Below are 20,154 nucleotides of genomic sequence, written 5' to 3' on the forward strand. Positions count from 1 at the left end.
GAACACTCTAATTTCTCAGGTTCAAAAGGAAAGAGAATTTTTTTTTTTTTTTAAATTTGGTGTGCCAGCCTTAAGGGCCTGAAAAAGTCTAGTAGAATGTTGAAAAATCTTCCATGAAATTGTTACCTCTCTCTAAACCTGGAAAATTTTTTTCAAGATTTGGCTTTCCAATCTTTGCAAACACTTAGAAATTACTTGTCTAGATTCACCTCTGAGAATAAATAATAAAATAAATTGAATATTGATGAGGAGAGTTTTCCATCAATTACTGGCTCAGTGACAGTTTGGTGGTCTGGAACTTTGCTCAATTCTGTCTCTCAACTCACATCCCAGAAAACAAACAGGTCAACCCAGAACAGAGCACAGCAAAGTAGTACCTAAAATTATAGTCCTAGAATACACTGTTCATTCCTCTATCTTTATCTTTACACTATTTTATTTATTAATTTATTTTTTGTCTTCCCACTAGACTGGGCTTACCATAAAAGCAGGTACTGAGATTAAGTATCCTTAATTTGTATCATAAAGAAACTCAGTAAGTACTAATTAAATGAACAAATGAATAGAGATATGTAGATACACAGATACAGGATAATAGGTAGATGGACAGATATATAGTTACATAACAAATACCCCCAAATTTCTCTTTTACTGTAGATTTGTAAGATAAAACTAAAATGGATAGTTTAATAGACACATATTAATTATAATTATAAATATAATAACATTAATTGGAATAACCCACTACCCAAACATGCTATTTATAGTAATTCTACTATTTTTATCAGTATGAACAGTATTGTTATTTGAACTGGATGACATTACCACAGTAATTATTTTGAAATAGTTAGGAGCTAACGAGATTATCAGTCTGTGAGTTTACAACTAAGTAATTATTATCTGGATATCTCAAAGTCATAGCTATTAATTATTAATAATACTAATGTTGTTCCTAAATTAAGTGTACATTTTAATAAGACAATCCTTATTCTGATATATATGGAACTGGCCTCAGATATTTTTGTTCTACCAACAACTTTCAAATGATGAAATATACCAAGGCAGGTGATATGGAAAAAGAGCTGGGAACTAACTCACTGGTGAATCCGTGCACGGCTGAAGGGGCCAGTGTAGCAGTCTGACTCCTCCAGATCTGGAAAAGCTGACTTGTCAAGAACCATTGGGTTCTGGGACATCCATTTTTTTATTCTTCTAAAGTAGCTTTGCACCCTGGAACAAAGGCACAGTGTAGAATTGGATTTGGCTGCAATCTTGAGTCAAGACTCACTTCCATTAATATTCCAAAAAAGAATTCAAAAGAATCCAAAACACCAAAACCATGCACATACACTCCTGAACCCACACATTCCTTCTGTTGTCACACAAAAGAAATAAATCCCCAAACTAACCCAATCATGCTTTCGTTTTAACTCCTTCAGGGCAACTGGGCTATCCTTATGAGAAACATCTTATGAAAATTATTATGGAATTTTCTTACATAATGATGGTGGTAGGAAAAAATAAAAAAAAAATGAAGGCAGCATGACATATGAAAGTTTTGCTTCTATATATGTAACTAAGTATATGCTTTTATCTATTGATATGTAGTTATTCATTCTCCCTGATCCTTAAAAATTATTTAGTGATGTGGATCTACCAAAGCAGAGACAGAAAATAGCTACAATGCACTTCTTCAGAAGCACTGCGAGCTGCAGGTTTGAGGGAAACAGCAACAGTTTTGTAATCAAACTAAACTGGGTTTAAAGACTGTTCTGCATTGCAGTAGCTTTGTGAATCTGTACCAATTATTTCATGTCTTGCCTCAATATCTTCACTCATAAAATAATAATACTGACCTTACTGGATAGTTGAGAGTTAAGCATTAGTTTTAAAGAAAGTTCAGCCAAAGAGCTTCTGCAGCACTTTTAAAGATTCAATGGGCATATGGCTCACCTGAAACGCTTTTAAAAATGTAGCTACTGATCTGATAGACCTTAGGTGTGGGCAAAAACTGCTTTTTCTACTAGCTCTGAAGGGAAGCTCATGCATTTGCTCACTGACAGCAATTTGAGTGATGGGGTTAGTATAGAGATCAACCATATAACATTAAGACACTGTTTTAGGACTTGAGGACATCTCACAACAGAACCCTCTGGCCCCAGACTTATATTACAGTCGTAACCCCATAACCTTGTTTCACAGTGGTATTTGTACTGGCTGGAATCATGTTTTTTTAAAGGAGAAAAAGAAAGCAAAAGAAAGATTGACTTGAGATTGAATCTGCAAACTTAAATTCTGAGTTCCTGTTTTAACAGCTGTGTTTGATAAAAATAAATACACAATATTTACACATGCTTTACAATGTTCTCTCTTGGCAATTTTTGGCTTATCCTGCAATAGTAAAAGTATTGTACAATTCATCTTACTACTATGCCAATTCTGATTAAAATTTAAAAGTTGTAGTTATTTGTAAACAGTTATATAATGTTGCATATGTTGTATCTTAGGGCTTATTGCATTATGTTAAAATTACTATCTTTAATATCTTTAATTTGAAATAAGAATCAAGTCCTGGTGTAAAGTTTAACATGTTCAAACCCGTCTTTTGCCAAAACAAGGTTATCATTTAGAGGTTCAGTAGCTGTTGGTATGGAAGGGACCAACTAATTTCCTTCTAGTCTAAAACAATCAATAAACAGTATTTCAGATGTTCATTTTGTTTTTCATTATAAAGAAAGCCTCTGAAATTACAAAACGTTACTGTATCCCACCACTAGAGCATGGGCAGGTAGAAAATACTGAATGGTTTCAACTCACCAATTTAACCTAAGAAGCAAACGGTGGGGAGGAGTTGCAAGATGAGCATCCAAGTACTGAACTTGTACTCATGGGAATTTGGTCAAGTATTCTAATCACTGATCTTTAGTTTCCTCAGCTCTAAAGAGAGGAAGTAATTCCATCTGCCCTAGGTGGCTAGGAGATCAAATACAAGGATGCATTCTGATAGCACTTAGAAAATGGTGATGGATGACAGCACCCAAGGGTCTTTTATCTCTGACAAGATTACAGATATGCTAGAAGTAAAAATGAATGTAAGAAATATTAAAGAAATGTAGAGGACTTTTAAATCATCTTTTTATAGGACCTTTAGACTTAACTTTTACAGAAAATAAAAGGTATTATCAATTTAGCTTTCTCACCCCCCCCCCCATATGAGGGAATAAATGATGTCTGAGGGTGTAATGTTGTCAGACCTGGATCTGAATCCCAGCAAGAATCTAGCTTATTACTTTTTTTTTGATTGTCATCCGCTTATTTTTCTCATCTCCAAAGTGAAAAGATATTTTGAGAATTAAATAGATAATGCCAGACCCAGCACACTGTAAATAATAAATGTTTATGGTGATAATGAGGAAAAAAGAATATCACTATTAGTACTTCTACTACTATGATCACCACCATCATGCCATCAAGATAATCTAATGCTTCATCTATGCTTTACCAAATCTTTATTTTGTTGTCCATCATGCAAATATAAGAGTTTGTGGAGGATTGTGAAGATGATTTCTAAACAGAAATTTGAGTTTCTTTGCTAAAATCAGTGGAAAACGGGTAATTCTGTGGCACTTGAAGATATCTGGATCAAATGGTCAAAATTACTTTGTCCGAACACAAAGTCTACCAAGGCAGCGATGAAATTTGGAGATGAGGAGTGTGGTGAGGTCAGGTAAGGTGATAATGGGGTCATTTATTTACCCTGATCTGTAAAACCAGCTACCCTTTGTTCTGCTTCGCTAAAAGGTCATTTTGAGGATGCTTTGAAAACTGAATGTGAAAAGTTCTTTGTAAACAAATGATGAACTGCAGAAAAAGAACTATAGCCATTTCCTGTCCACCTGCCTGCAGAAATGATGACCTTCAAAAACTGGATAATCAGCTGTCTATTACTTATCTCTGAATGTTTCCTGTTCAAAATAACCACATATAATATATCATTTCCACTTTAAAGAAGGAAAAACACAAGGGAAATCTAATTTCACAATTAGATTTTTGTTTCTGGCTTTTTAATATTTCACAAATTGGGTTTTATAATTTTATAACAATGATATTCATACACATACACACAACATATATATTTTCTTTCTAAAGCTAAGGTTTTTAAAAAAAATCAAACCAGTCATTTCCTAACTGAAAGTCTAAAGTCAGGCAAATAACATGATATTTTTTCAGTTTAATATGTCATTTACTTTCTAAAAAGTTCTTTCCTATTCACTACCTTCCCATATGCACCCACAAAATCAAGGAACAAAGAGAAATACTTGCACTATTAAACACGCTTGTCACCTTTCCTACCACACCTAAATTTAATATTCGAACGAGAACATTCTCTTATTCTATAAATCAAAATCTTCCTATTCTACACTTCAAAATTATATGCAGTCATTTACATTGGTAAATGTAAGATACTTTAATAATTATGTGGAACACCTGGCAACTAAATTTTCATTTCATGAAATTAAACAGAAAATAATATAAAGGTTAACAAAACATTATGATATATAATATAGTGTGAATTTTTCTTGTTCACTTTTTACAACTGATCATATATAAAGTACACCTTTTCCACTTTTAAAAACTCTTTCTTTAGGATTTATTATATGCTTATCACGCATTCTACATGCAATTAACTCTAAAATTAAATAATATTTCATAGACATTTGTTATTTTAATATACATGATTTTATCCTCTTCAAGCCTTAAAATAAAGATACTTGTTTATCAGAAAACTCACTATTTATATAGTAACGAAATGTCACTTATTCAACAGCAGCATACTGAAGCCAACTTAAAGATATTTATCAACACATGTAACACTAAGCAGGCACATGCAGAGAAAACAAGAAAAATCTGCAGTTGTAAATTTGTATAATATTTCAGTAACATTGACTTGATTATGAAAAAAGTCAGAAATTTCCTACATAGACCAGGACCAAAAATGCACAAGGGAAATAATGAAAGCTCAATCTAAACCAGAGCCTATTAACCTAGCAGAGCAATGTGATTTGACTGAAGAGCATTTTAAAGAGCCATTTGAGTACTAATTCTTTTCATATTTATTTTGAATTCAAGTTTACCCCAATTTTTGTTTTCTTGTCACCCTTCCTACCACACCTAAATTTAATATTCAAAAGATAACATTCTCCTAGTCTATAAATCAAAATCTTCCTATTCTACACTTCAAAATTATATGCAGTCATTTACATTGGTAAGATTAGATTTATCAAATCCTTTCTTAAAAAGGTCTGGTATCTACACTACTTGAGTCTTCTAACTTTTGTGTTTCCTTCTGACTTGTAATATCCAGCAACATTATTCAACAGGACATACTCTACGACATTCACATTTTGTGTTCATTTATTCTTTGTAATAAGAAGGAAAACAGGCAAGAGTTGGAAGTCTCTTTGAACATTCATTAATGGAAGCTCATTTATTCCAGTGAAATAGGACAAAGATGATTCAGGTGGAGTGTTTATATCTCAGGACTGGGGTTTGATTAATTCCTTTGTCACAGTTCCTGTCACCGCAGTAATAAATAGGATGTTGTTTTCACAAGATGCTCTTGAAAAGTTTGTTTTCAATACTAGAATAAAAGAGGCAGTTTCAAATGGTAGATAAAGAATATGTTTGTGCAAAAGATGGTGGATAAAGAACATGTTTTGCAAAATATGCTATACTATGGCCTTGGAAACCTCTTCTATATGCTATATACAAGTCTTTTCCTCTATCACCTTTGCCAAGTAAGAGATTCAGGTTCAACAATCTGGAAGGTCTCTGGCTGGGTCTGTTATGTTGTTCTAGTGGGCCATCATTTGCACCAATCCTGGTGCTGTAACTATTTTTACAAGTGAAATCTTGTAAGAGTCTAATTTGCAATTAAATTCCACTGTCCACAACACTATGTGAAAGGATTGCAGGACTGGCGATCGATAGTATACAGAAAAATCAGATCATCTGATTTTAAACATTGTTCCTTTTGACTTCAGTCATTTTGGAAATCTCTCGACAAATCAATACAATTTATCTTTCTAAAATTTACAACTGCTGATGTGGGTAATGGAATGTCTTGCTTTTATTTTGTTTTTTCCAAATGACAAATTGGTCATCAACAAATTACACATCACCCACCAACCTGCCCATTGATTTGCTCCTCCGGTCAGTGTAATAGCTTTTTTTCCTGGAAAATAATAGAAATTTACTGAGGAAAGGCACATGAAATTAGTGAACCAGTGAACAATGATATTCAATCACACTGAGAATTTCAGTACTCCAACTTCCATATGCTCCAGTTTACTCAAAAAACTAGTTATTGCTTATCTTGAAGTAGACATTGTCTGCAGTGAAATACATCTGCTTGGCTATACATAAGGGTTAGTTTTCTTTCTTTCCTTGCAATCTTTTAGCAAATTGCATCTGATTCACATCCCATTCTCGCTTGATGCTTATTCAGTAACAAAATAGTTTTTATCTTCCAGTTTTTTTGAGAAGTTTCATGGGTTTTTTGCTTTTAACTACATTTTCCCAACATTATACATTGTATCTTTAATCCATGAAGTCAATGATAAACTGCAATTCTCCTTAGTGCAGCATAAATGAACCTGTATGACCTAATCATTTTCTACCTATTACCCGGCCTTCTGTAGTTTATTAATTGTATGCTGTTTATGTAAAGAGCTTTCTTTATTTTTCCCTTACTTTTTCATTTGTAAAAATTCTGCTATGTTATACCTTGCATAAAAAAGCTTTTGTATATCTATCATAATAACAGATCAAAACTGTAAGTAATAATTACCTCAATCACTGTTTCTAATCAGTGCTTCACAGAGCAACTGGCCACATGTGTATATGCTTATAGAGCTAAGAGAGGGCAATGACATGGGTGGGACTCTGAAGCACTTGTTCCTGGTAAGCAGACCTACTCCACTTTTTTTCTGTAAAACAGTGCTCCCAGTTGGCTTTTAACCTATTGTATTTTTGAGTGAAGTTTCATCTACATAAAAAAGTGATCTAAATTTAACCCCATTGTAGTAAAAAAAAAAGATTGTTCTTAATGTTTTAAAAATACATCCACTCCAAGATGGCTATGTTTAAGATATTTGTGAGAGAAGGAGTTTGTGGTAAAATGGGGATAAAAACTAGAAATGTAGGATAAAAACTAGAAATGTAGGCTCAGTCCATAGCTAGACAACTTAGGTATATAAAACTTTCTATATGTAGTCAAGCATAAAATTTAGAAAAATACTCAAGATTCATTTTCACACATAAGTTTGCAGAAAACTTGGAGGAAAGGCTATAATTACTTTTGTTTTTTCCTGGAAGATTTGCAGTTTTTCTCTGTGGAATGCAATTTTTGGTTTTGATACGGAGTAAATGCGTGGAATGGTCTAGCATGGGTAGTTTTATATGCATAAATCTTCAAAAATTTTGTCCTAAATAGAAATATGTGTTGTTTTTCTATTTAAGTTCTTTGTTATTCTTCTATACTTTAATTTTAATACATTAGCTATGTTCTTAAGTGTGATAACAGTTGATAATTGGGAACTGAATGGCCACATGAAAATTTTTGCTACTTTATTTAAGCTCACACAGAATTCTTTTATTATGAGCTGTAATTCTCAATTACAGGTGCACTTATAAATAAATGAGAAGTTAGTTACTAAGGAGTAGGCTAATGCTACATCTATTATTTAAAATGACATGGAAAGATGCTCCAACAGAACTCTGAATTCCAGAATTTCTTAAATTGTTTTCCCCAGAACACCATCATATTAAGATTAAAAAAAAAAAAATTCCATCATCAGATGGAAATTAGGGAAAGGCCACTCTGTACAACTATCTCCCGAAATTCATAAAAAATTATAATAATTATTGAAATATTCAAGTCTCCAAGACAGTATTTCTTTACCATCTGCATCAGAATAATTTGGGATATTTGTTAAAAAAGGTTTATATCCAGGGCCTCCCCTGGTGGTGCAGCGGTTGAGCGCTGGGCTGCGAAGCTGCCCGCAGCCTCTGCAGCGCCGGTTCGATCCCCGGCCGCTGGTGAGGGTCCCACATGGTGTGGAGACCTCTCCTGCCGTGACTGCTGCTCCCCTCAGCAGTGTATTTCGTCGGTCTGCCTGTTCTGATCCCCGCTCTGGTGAATTCTGTCACCCTCCTGTGCTTCTGACTGTACCCAGTGCTTGTATAAATAAATAAAAAATCTTTGGGTGGGGGGAAGGGTTATATCCAATTATGTTCCAAACATCATATCCCAGAATCTCTAGGTGTACCTTTCTGGAATTCTCATTTTCAGTTTCCCAGGTAATTCTTTTGCATTCTAAAGACTAAGAATGAGAAAAACTTCTCTAAAAGAAAAGAAATACTTTTTAACTCAGAAATTCAGAAACATATTTGACCATAGGAAATTTTTCTCTTAGAAATCTGTGGAACTAATATTTCTTTCTAAGAGAGTTTGCAAAAATGTTGCACGTTTTTCACATTTACATTAATAAATAACAAACTTTCAATGGCAGTTTCCAAAAGTTTCAGTAATACAGCAGTGGTAAACATCTTCAGAAACATAAAGAAGAATTTTTCAGCTAAAACATGAACAAGAAAAAATGGTATAAACATGGTTTTCATATTTCATTGAATATAACAGAACTTTCTTTCAAATAAAATCTTATCAGGAAATTAAAAAATATTAATATTGGATAATATATGTTTTACAAAATTACAAATAATACTTCACTGAATGGTTTTGTACATTTTTCATTTATTATCTGGAATAGTGGAGGCTATGAAAAGTTTTAAAACTTACAGAAAATATTTTAAAGTTGAATTTCAAAATATTTTATGAACTTTGATTCCCACCATAAATAAAAGAAGGTAACTATTTACCATATCTGTGCTAGGTTTGAAAATTACTACTCATAAAGTTCTTTGCTAATTTTATAGATTACAATTAATCTCATTTTAATTTTACATGATTTTGTATAGCATGAATTTGTACAGAGCAGATAAGCAGAGATCAGATAGAATATGCGATGGTGTTCTCCCATTACCAGCCTACAATTTAGTTCCAAGCAAGTATTTCAAAAGACTAATATGTCAGTGGGAAAAAAATTTCTCAGAAATCAAGAAATGTAGAGTAGTTCAAAAGTCTACTTACTAGTTATACCCTTGGGATTAGTTCAGCATAATGACCTGAATTGAAAGCAGTTCCCTGTAGGCATTAAACTAATCATAATACAAATAATATCTCATGGACTCTTACTAACTTCTGAGGACAAAGTTTCAAAAAATGTATAAACTTCTTATGAGGTGTATTATTTTATCATTTGTATAACAGACCTTTCTTTGCTCTAACTTCTTTTGCTTTTAATTTGGTGTTACTATTTTTTGCTAAGCTCTCAAATGTACTTTTTCCTTCCATCCTAAGTATATTTATTTTTTATTTTTATTTTTTAAAGATTTATTTTACTTACATGAGCACTGGGGTACAGGCCAGAGGCGCGGGAGGGTGAGAGAACTCACCAGAGACAGAGCAGGGAGTAGAACAGGCAGAAGGACCGAAATACACTGCTGAGGGGAGCGGCGGGAGAGACAGGAGAGGTCTGCCGTGCCATGTGGGACTCTCCCTGGCTGGCCGGGAATCGAACCAGCTCTGCAGAGGCTGTGGACAGGTTCACAGCGCTGCACTGAACCCCCTGCACCACCAGGGAGGCCCAGTATAATTTTTAGAGAACTTTTAAACCCTTAGCCAAGCATACATTTGAACCAATTTAGGTATCTGATTCTGTCTATAAGACTCATACATACACTAAGATTTGTGTACACTGTATTTGTATAGATGCGGGTGACATATCCTTTAAGTGCATGTATTCCACAGAAACAACCTGAGATCTATCTATTCAGATGGAAAAAAAATGTGAGATTGATTTGGGAAATTAAAAATTAAAGTTTCAATATAACTCTTCTTTCCCTCTAGGAAAGTGCACTTTGAAATAACATAGTTTCCAGGGAACCAGAAAGTTTTCCACATTAGACATGCAGATTAGAAGGGGGATAAATCTTTTCAAGATAACCTAGACTTTGGAAGGAAAAGCATTTCTTCCTAAAAAGAGTTATACATTGCAAGAGAATGAAATAAAATTTGAAAGTACCTGAATGGCATCCTGATATTCAGCCTCTCCGCATACTTGCATAATGTGTCCCATGGAATGTGAATTTTAATAAACATGATATCAGGATTTGCAACAGCTGGCTGCAAAGGATGTCAGGACAGAGACCATTATGTAAAATAAGAATGGATGATAACACAGTACAATTTAATTTGATAGGAAAGAACATGGTCTCCTTGCCTGCACATAAAATCATTGCCACTTACCTAAATGGAATTTGTATGAATAAAACATCTTAATATAGAAAAATATTAATTAAAATGTAAAATGCCACCATATACTAGAAATAATCATCTATGTTAGTGCATTGTCTTATGTTTATAGCTGGTAAGATCTGGAAACCCCAATCAGAACAATCAAGAGCCAATTGGGAATCATGAAGGGAAGAAAAAATATCGTCAATGATTGGAATGACTGCCTCATCTGAGACAAATGAAAGAAGTATTTCATGTTTTATTATAGTTTTTCTGCCTTATCCATACAAGGGTCTCCTATTTCAAATGATAACAAATATCTTTTTTCTGAAATTACAGTACTGGTTACTACTTTTAATTACAGTATTAGGCACCACCTTGCCTTTCAGGTACCAAGTATCATTTAACTTTCTCCAGTACTAACCACTTAGAAACAATCATGTAATATGGTAGAAAGAACATAGTATTTGAAATCACAAAGACAAGTACAAACTCTATTTCCACCATTCACCAGCTCCATGACCTTGGAGAAATTACTTAACTCCTCTGATTCTCAGTTTTTGCTCTTGAAAACTGGATAGAATGATCTCCACTTCAGAGTGGTTGTGGGTATTATGGAAGACTGGATATATTAAGGAATCTATAACAGGTTTTCTTGAAATCTTCACTATCTCAAATCAAACTTTAGCCAAAATAATCATCAATTTCAAAGTTTCACTATTCTCCCCTCCCACCCCTCTCTCACTCTCTTTCTTCAGTTAGAAGCTGATTCATTTTTGGTATAGCTTGTCCCTTTGTTTCATAAACCTTCTATAATAGCTTTTTGAGTTATACAAGTATAGAGCCACTAACAGCCTGTGCTTTGGGGAAAAGTTTAAGTAGAGTGACTTGAAACAAGTGACTGAGGAGATAGCTATTTATTTTATGGTACTATAAACTGCATATAAGTTTTAATACAACTATACTGTAGTTTCTTTGAAAGATGTGTTTGTTTCCTCTGTATGTATTTCTTTTTTTCTTTCTTTCTTTATTTTTAAAGACTTACTTATTTATTTTATACAAGCACTGGGTATAGTCAGAAGCGCGGGAGGGTGAGAGACTTCACCAGAGCCAGAGCAGGGAGCAGAACAGGCAGACTGATGAAATACACTGCTGAGGGGAGCAGTGGGTGCGGCAGGAGAGGTCTGTGTGCCATGTGGGACCCTCACCGGCAGCCAGGAATCGAAACAACACTGCAGAGGCTGCGGGCAGCTTCGCAGCCCAGCGCTCAACTGCTTTGCCACCGGGGGAGGCCCTGTATGTATTTCAATTGTCCTATGCCTGTATGTTTTTGTTTCGTCCTAAGGAGATGTGGGTTCTTTTTCCTAAGTTATGCAAATAGAGTAAAAGAAACATATTTAGTGGTCATTTTTCCTAGAATCTGGAAGAGACCTCCATGAAGACAAATGAGTCCAGACCCAGAAAAAATGAATTTAAACCAGACTAACATATTCTACATGTGGAATGATTTCAAACTGAGTATCTATCACCATAAGAATTGCACTGAGGCTTGACATTGCATCAATGTTTGTCAATGTTTGACAGTGAGGAGCACTGTTGTGGAACAGGAATATTTTGGGACAAAAAAAAAAATCTAGGAGCTGGATCTTAGTCTTCTGTGAATGGATATCTCATTCTCCTTCACAGCACAATCTTTCCTAAGGCCTTGGAATTTTGGTTGCTAGAACACAGTAACAGCATGAAGTAGGTGTGACTAGTACATGTATGAATGGTGGGAGAGATCTGGGAATGTTTAAACTCTACGGCAAGAGCACTTGGATTTAATACTAAAGATAGCAGTTGCTGATTTGTTTTACCATGTAGAGTGTACAGCCAGAATCTGATACCTCTCAGCCTCCTCCATAGCTACACTCTAGACAGCGTGGTTATCAGAATGAAAGCCAAAGTTTGTTTTTTTTTTTTTTCACTGACCTATATATGCTCTTTCATAGTCTCATCCTCAATCTCTCTCTAACTTCTTTTACCTCTCTCCCTCTTACTCACTACTTCCATAATTTTGCTACTACTCCCCTTCTTACTTTGTTCTTTTTCCCCGTTGTATTTATTATCATGCTATGAATGAGGTTATTTATTCATATAAGTGCCATGAGGATCTTTGTTTTGTTCATTTACTCATACCAAGTCCCTAGTTCTATGCTAGACACACAGCAATCACACTAAGCATTTGTTGAACAGACAAATGAAGTAACTTACTTGGAGTATACTTTCTATGAAATTTATAAATGAGCAAGAGATGATGTATAAAATAAAGAAAATAAGCCAGAATTATTCTGGATGAGGTCATTATCATCATGAATAGCTAGCTTAAAACTGATTATTAATTCATCCCTGTCAACCTCTAACATGTGAAATAAACTAATACACTGAAATAAAGAGCATACTTTAGAAGGATGTTTCTGCATTAACTCTATATCAATGAGTGAAATGTCAAACTAAGTGCACATAAAGCTAGAACATTTCTAATTCTGCAATGTCTTAACTTTAAATATATATATAGATCTTTTTCAAGCAGCATGAACGCTCATCTTTTATAACTTCCTCAGCTTAATTACTCTTTTGTTATACTTCTCTTATAAAAAATATCAGAAGTAGTTTCATTTTCTTACAGCTAGTGAGTAGGGGTTTGGTGGAGGGATGGTGTTGGCAGGGAAAAGGATTACCTTCTCCCTTGGAATCAAAAGCTCCCAATCTGGCACTATTCTGTTTAGCTCTAATGAAGGCAGAAATGTTCCGAAGGAACAAAACACCTACCACCTTCACACTTCGCATTATTATTTAATTATTCTGTCCAAAATTCTCAAGAGGTAAAACAATCACTCTTGTGAGCAGAGGGAGCTTAAAATTATGTTTTTTACAAAGTCACTCAGCAAGTTGGTGGTGGAAAATAAAGAAAAATAAGACTGTGGTAGCTCATAACGTTACATCTAACATAAAGACAAGTTGCTGATACTTTTTGGCAATGTGGTTAGATAACAAGCACCTATATAGATCATCTATTCATATGTGTGGTACTTTGTTAAACAGCAATAGAAGACCAATACAAACTATTAAGAAATTGTGACATGAAACCATAAGGCAATATTTTGTTATGATATAATTGATAGAATGCTTATTATAGAAAGATGTTTTTGTTCACATAAACTGCATTTGTAGTAGTTTGAATTTATACACTAATCTAGTCATAATTAACTCAATCATTTAAACAATTAAAATCATTAATCATAGAATTAAGAACATAAGTAAAGGTATCCCTTTTTGTGAAAGTACCTTTGACAAGAAAAATAAAAAATTATAGAAAATTAACTTGAAAATATAATTTAGGAATCTTGATAATTCACTTGATATTCTAAACATGTACTGTGTCTTCCCCTGCCCATTCTGAAGGATCTTTAAATTAAGTAATACATTTTTATTATTTTATTTTTTTATTTGAGGTAACACTGGTTTACAATGTTGTTACCTCACATTCGCCATCAAAATACCCATAATGCTCCACCCATAGTCCATTGTGCCCCCTCCCCACTGTGCTCCTGCCCTGCACCCTCCCTCTTTGACTGTCCAATCCCTTGCGCCACCAGGGAGGCCCCCTTTTATTTTTATAACCTCAATTCAAAGTTCATTTCTTTAAACTCACTTAAATCCTCTGGTCTTCCTTTACCCTCTGGACTAGATCACTGCCCTTGTTAAAAGGCATACTAGCTCCATTTATTTTTATTTTAGGTCACTAAATGCAGTTTGAAATTATAAAGGATATCCTCACAAGAAAGTATTTTAGACATCCTATCAATAGTGAAAATTGAAAGTCACCTTGGATCAGAGTATCTTTATTTTTCAAAGTCACTTAAGACAGTCTTAGTTCAGCAAGTAAAGTTCAAGTGGAAAGAGTAAAATAAGATTTTTTTTTTTAATTTGCATTTTCCCTTGCTTGAGTAAGCTTAAAGAATTTGGAATCAATTTTCATAAGGCATCTAGGACCTCTTAGGAGGGAAGATATACAAATTACCAACTCTGTTTTAAAATTAACATCATCTGTTTTGAGGAACTGGAATGGAATAGACAACTCTTTTTGTTACCTCAATGGGGAAGTAAATAGAAGGAAAGAGGAAGAAGAGACTGGTAACTTGTGTTCAACTTAATGACTGAACAGTGTGTGGGAATGGATAATTCCAGTGACTGTGCATTTGAGCTGAATAAACCTCCTGGCTTGCTGTCTTGGTGCTAACTGAAACCAGGGGACTAACTCCAAAGCATGTGAGTGTGAACTAAAAGAGGTGTGACTGTGGAACCCAGAATGAAAAACCTTTCTGCCATTAAACATCAGACCTATGGACACCCTACTGCTGATAGCTACTTTACACCAAAAAATGCAAAAACATATTTTGGCAGTTACTGAAAAATGAGAGCTCATGAATGAATGGACTTTCCCATAAAAGTAGAACAGAAACCCATAAAGAAGTGAATAACACCAAGTATTATTCTTGGGGGAAAAAACTGAAGGAACAGGGAGAGAAAGACTCAAAAAAGAATCTAGACTTCCTGCCAAGAAAACTAGGTGGAGACTGAGCCAAGTCAAACCTCTTTTACAACTATACACTTTTCACAACTCACTCCTACAGACTGTAAGTTCATTAAAGACATGAATGTGGTCTACTTTAGTCACTGGATTCCCAACAGCTTGCACAATACCTGTCAAAATTATTTGCTGAAAGATTAAACAGTTGGAGATATGTGAGTATAACTACCAGTATTATTATAGACTGTATATATATATATAAACTGCTCTGGGAACAGATGAGGAAGTGATTGATTGTGTTTGTACTATGGAAAAATCACATGAACAAAAGTCTATTGCAAGACTAATTTCATAAGATTTTTTTTTTTACAAAAATATTTCTTGATCAAATTAGTCCCCAGAGATATGGATCTCCTAGGCTAAAACACAGAAGAGGCATAAAAAAAGAAACAAAATTAAGAGTCCACAGAAATAGAGATCAGATTGCCACCTGTCCACTGCAGCAATAAATAGTGTGTAAATAAACTTTAAAAAAAAGTCAAGGATTTGTGTGTTTGCTATTTTATACACATTAAAAGAATTTTGATTTGATGTTCCAGGGCCATTCCAAGTTGTAATGTGGCATTTCCTAATAAGTTTTCCTGAGAAAACTAGTCCCAGGAGATGTCTTTTAGCAAACTGTCTGGACATTTAAGCAACTAAATCGCCACAGTTTTTTTTTTTTTTTTTTTTTTTTTTTTTTTGACATTGTCCCATTCTTTTGAAAACGAGCTAGATACCATCAGTAGTCATGTAGTGGTTCCTTAAGCACTTATTTTCTTCTCTTAATTTTGGAAAGGCTGAAAAAAGGCATAGGTTATAATACTGAAATTAGCGCTAAAAGGTCAATTTATAACACTGAGTGCATATTTAGAAAGATCTTAATCTGATAATCTATGTTTCTACTTTAGGAAACTAGAAAAACAGTGCAAATTAAATCAAAGCCAACAGAAGAAAAAAACAAGAACATCAATTAATAAATAAAATCAATGGAATTAGTGAATCGATAGAGAAAACAGTAAATCAACAGATAACAGCAAATAGATAAAAATTAGTGGAATCAAAAGATTGCTCTCTAGAAAGATCAATAAATTACTAATAAGATGTCAAATAAGAAAAATAGAGGACAGATTCACTGATATCAGAAATGAAAAAGGGAGATTACCACAGATCCCATGGAATTTAAAAGACTAATAAGAGATTACTGGTCCTCCCCTGGTGGCGCAGCGGTTGAGTACTGGGCTGCGAAGCTGCCCGCAGCCTCTGCAGCGCTGGTTCTATCCCTGGCTACCGGCGAGGGTTCCACATGGCGCGCAGACCTCTCCTGCCGCCCGCTGCTCCCCTCAGCAGTGTACTTCGCTTCTTCTGCCTGTTCTGCTCCCTGCTCTGGCTCTGGTGAATTCTCTCACCCTCCTGTGCTTCTGACTGTACCCAGTGCTTGTATAAATAAATAAATAAATCTTTAAAAAAAAGAGATTACTATACCCAGACATTTGATCACCTAGATGAACAGATTCCTTGAGACACAACCTGCCTAAATTCACATGAAATGAAACACATTATGTGAACAGACCTACATCAATTAAATAAATTGAATTAGTAATTAATAACCTTTTTAAAACAGAAAGATGAGGCCCAGATGAGTACACCAAGGATTTCTAACAAATATTTAAGGGAGAAATTATAACATTTCTCTACAATCTCTTTCAGTGGATAGAAACAGAGAGATCTTTTCTCTTTTTTAGATTAATTGTATTTTTTTTTATTTCTAAGGAGTTGTTTTAAATTTTTTGGATTAATACATTCTTGGTACAATTTAAATGAACCCTAATGGTCATCTATGGATTCTGGATGATGATATCTCAATGTAGGTGCACCATTCGCAACAAATGTACGACTCTTAGTAGGGGATAATGATAATGGGAAAGGTGGTAGGTAGGATATTGCTGTACCTTATTCTCCATTTTGCTGTCATCCTAAAATGGTTGTATAAAGTCAAGTATTAAAAAAATAAATAAAAGTTTGAAATAAGACTGGGAAGAAAATCATTCATGGTTCCAATATTATAATACAGGCATTAAGAATTTGGCAAACTTTTCTTTCAACACATGGTTTTTCTTTTCAAAGGTTTTTGTACTGTACAGAGTTATAATCATTCCTTCTTTAATATTTAAAATTGGAAAAAATAGTTATGCCCTTTGAAAGTATTAAAATTTACAGAAATTTATAGTGAAAAAAGAACATATTTAAATGGTTCTATACATATGTATAAAATGACTGTATTTAAAAAGTCATGTTATACATACTTTCCATAGTAAAATATGGTGATTATATCTCTTCTAGCATTTCATGTCATATATAACATTAAAGTACCCACCTCTTTTTCCAACATCAAGCCTTCTGCTCTGAGGTTCTTTTCAAATGTGTTTCTTTTGTCATATTGTATATTTGACTTTCTATAAACCAGAATGTAATCAATCCGCTTTTTGCCATCTTTAAATAGAAGTCCGCTGGATGCTATATAATTCATGTCATTCTGAAAATAAAGCAATGTTTGTTAACAGCGTGAGTCAGATAAATATACATTTACATTTCAATCACTTCCATGCAGATACTGGCCATCCAATATTGAAAGATACAATTTTTACATCCCAATTATGAGGTGGTAGAAATATGAAAGAAAGTTTGCAACCTACTATAAGGAGACAATTCGGCCAGTGATTTTCCAGGATTTGAAATAGGCATTCTGGCCCCAGAACCTGGGTTCTCTGATGCTGGCATCAGAATGCATATGTTTTATTTAATAAGACCCTGTAAAAATAACATCAGCTAATATTGGTTGAATATCTACTCAAAATCAAGCTCATATACAGTGACTTATATGTTTCAATACTCATAACTTACATTTCAAAGTTAAAAACAACTAAGGTTTAAATCATACAAATACCAAGAAGGGAAACAAACATAATATCCTGTATTAATACTACTACTCAGACCAAACATCAGTTTCCTAAGCCTATGTATGAAACCACTAATCTAAACAGTAATCCCTGAGCTACTTGCTCTAAGAAATAGTCCCAGGATAGAAAAAGACCACCCACTTAGGCTAATTTTTTATAGCCTCTATCCTAGGGCCCTAGATACCTTTGAAAACTCTTGTATAACTTAACCCTTCTGATACACAACTAATATTCTCTATCCAGATGGTATTTTTATTTGCTATAATTTTAATAAAATGACTTTTAGTCATCAACAGCTTTTCTTGATGGCCTCCTTGGACAGCAGTAGTGACTGTTTTACCTTATATTGACCAACATCACTGAAGAGCCAGGACTTGAATTCAATTTTGTCTGACTCCAAGTGCAACAGCTTAATTATAAGATAAACACCTACATAACCTCCATCCATGTCAAGAAACAGAATTTCACTTTCTCTGGTGAGCTCTCCTTGCATGCTCTCATATATGTTGCCTTTGATGAACCTTGCTCCCAAGGTAGTCACAATTCTATCATGGATAGTACTACGTTATGCTTTTCCTCAGTTTTGTCACCAAAGGATACATCCTTAAGCACTATATTTTAGTTTTGTTTTCAAATTTTAGGTAAATGCAAGCATATGATAAAAAATGTTTTGTATCTGGATTCTTTCAGGTAACAGTATAGATGTGAAGCACACTCCTAATTCTCCTCTAAATTTTAGTTTATTTCACTGTAGTAATATTTTATTATATGAATGAAACTAAAACTTATTTATGCCTTCCACTAAAAATGCATATTCAGGGTGTTTCTACTCTTGACAAACAAATAAATGTATAATAATGAGTCATGTGTATCTTGAGGTACACATGTGCATGCATTGCTATGTAGGAGAAAAACTGTTGATTTGTAGAGAACGCTTATTTTAAACTTCAGCAGAATGCTGATCTTGACTGAGAATGAAGTGTGTCATGTACAGGCTCTGATCCAGTTTCTGGTATCTCATATAAGAATTCATGGAACACGACTATACAGATTAAATCTTGAGAACTTACTGTGTGCGATTGTCTTTTGTTCATTTTAACATTCTATTATTCAACTTACACATACACTCAGTAAATGTATGAATGCTTGTGAGCTATAAAAAATAATTTACTTACTTTCTTAAATCTGTTTTTGTCCGTCAGGCAGAGCATATTATTGGATTATATTTACACTGTCCTGCTGACAAGTACCTAATGGTGTAGTATTTTAGATTAAGAAATTTTCACTTTGGCCAACTCATGGTGTACCAAAAATTTTGCATTTTACTGCTGCATAAAATGCTTAACACAAATTTGGGATCTTAAAGCAATGCAGGCATAATATCTTGCATCTATGTGCATCAAGACTTGGGATATGGCTTAGGTGGGGCCCTTGTTTAGGGGCCCTGCAAAACTGCAGTTGAGGGGTCTGCAGAGCTATACTCTTATCTAGGGAGAATCCATTCTAAGATAACTCAAGTTCTTGGCAGAATTCATTTCCTTGGGGCTAAAATATTAGTGTTTCACTTTTTAAAGACTGTTGGTTGGTTTTTATGGACATGCTACCCTAAACGTGCCTGATCTTGTCATAATAGCTATGGTTGTAGACCACTGTGGGTTCCTAGAAGCTTCATAGTTCCTTGACATGTGGGCATTCCCAGCATAGCTATTTATGTCATCAAAACAGAGTTTCCAAAGTGAGTCTGTCAGGAATCCAGATTCTTATATAATGTAATATAACCACAAACTTGACATCTTACCAGCTTTGCCTTAGCCCATGGTTAAAATATAAGTCACAGGGTACAGGATTATGCAAAGTGTGAAAACCTCTAGGCAGAGATCCCTTAGATTATCCTAGAGTCAGTATGTCCCAGAAGGGCTTATGAATTAGAAAAAAATGAAGACCTGGTTTAAAGTTGAAAGGTTGAGTTAAAAAAAGAAATAACATAGATGGAGCTAGAAGGGATTATGTTTAGTAAAATAAGGCAGAAGGAAAAAGAAAAATATTGGATGGTTTTACATATCGGAGGAATACAGGGGAACCAAATAAGGGATCAGGAAAAATTAACAATAAATAAAACAAAATTAACAGGCAACTATAAATCAGAGACATTCTATAGGGAAGGG

General features: G+C 34.2%; 1 protein-coding gene across 10 annotated transcripts in view; it reads right to left on the reverse strand.

The window, feature by feature from the left end:
• ANO3 (anoctamin 3) overlaps window positions 1-20,154 on the reverse strand; it is a 391,782-nt gene that overhangs the window by 92,819 nt on the left and 278,809 nt on the right. For 9 of the 10 annotated variants that reach the window (XR_008553472.1, XR_008553471.1, XM_054699326.1 and 6 more), the window contains 4 exons: window positions 17,407-17,565; window positions 10,206-10,306; window positions 6,191-6,235; window positions 1,099-1,230 (listed from right to left, as the gene is read on the reverse strand). Coding sequence is in view for 8 of the 10 variants with exons in the window: in XM_054699326.1 (XP_054555301.1) it covers window positions 1,099-1,230; window positions 6,191-6,235; window positions 10,206-10,306; window positions 17,407-17,565 (437 nt within the window). In the remaining 2 variants the exon portion in view is untranslated. The remainder of the gene's footprint in view (window positions 1-1,098; window positions 1,231-6,190; window positions 6,236-10,205; window positions 10,307-17,406; window positions 17,566-20,154) is intronic. The other variant, XM_054699327.1, reaches the window with a different exon arrangement.

Source organism: Talpa occidentalis, unplaced genomic scaffold (genome assembly GCF_014898055.3).
Source record: "Talpa occidentalis isolate TD23 unplaced genomic scaffold, MPIMG_talOcc4v2.1 talOcc4.3, whole genome shotgun sequence".
Taxonomy (NCBI): Eukaryota; Metazoa; Chordata; class Mammalia; order Eulipotyphla; family Talpidae; genus Talpa; species Talpa occidentalis.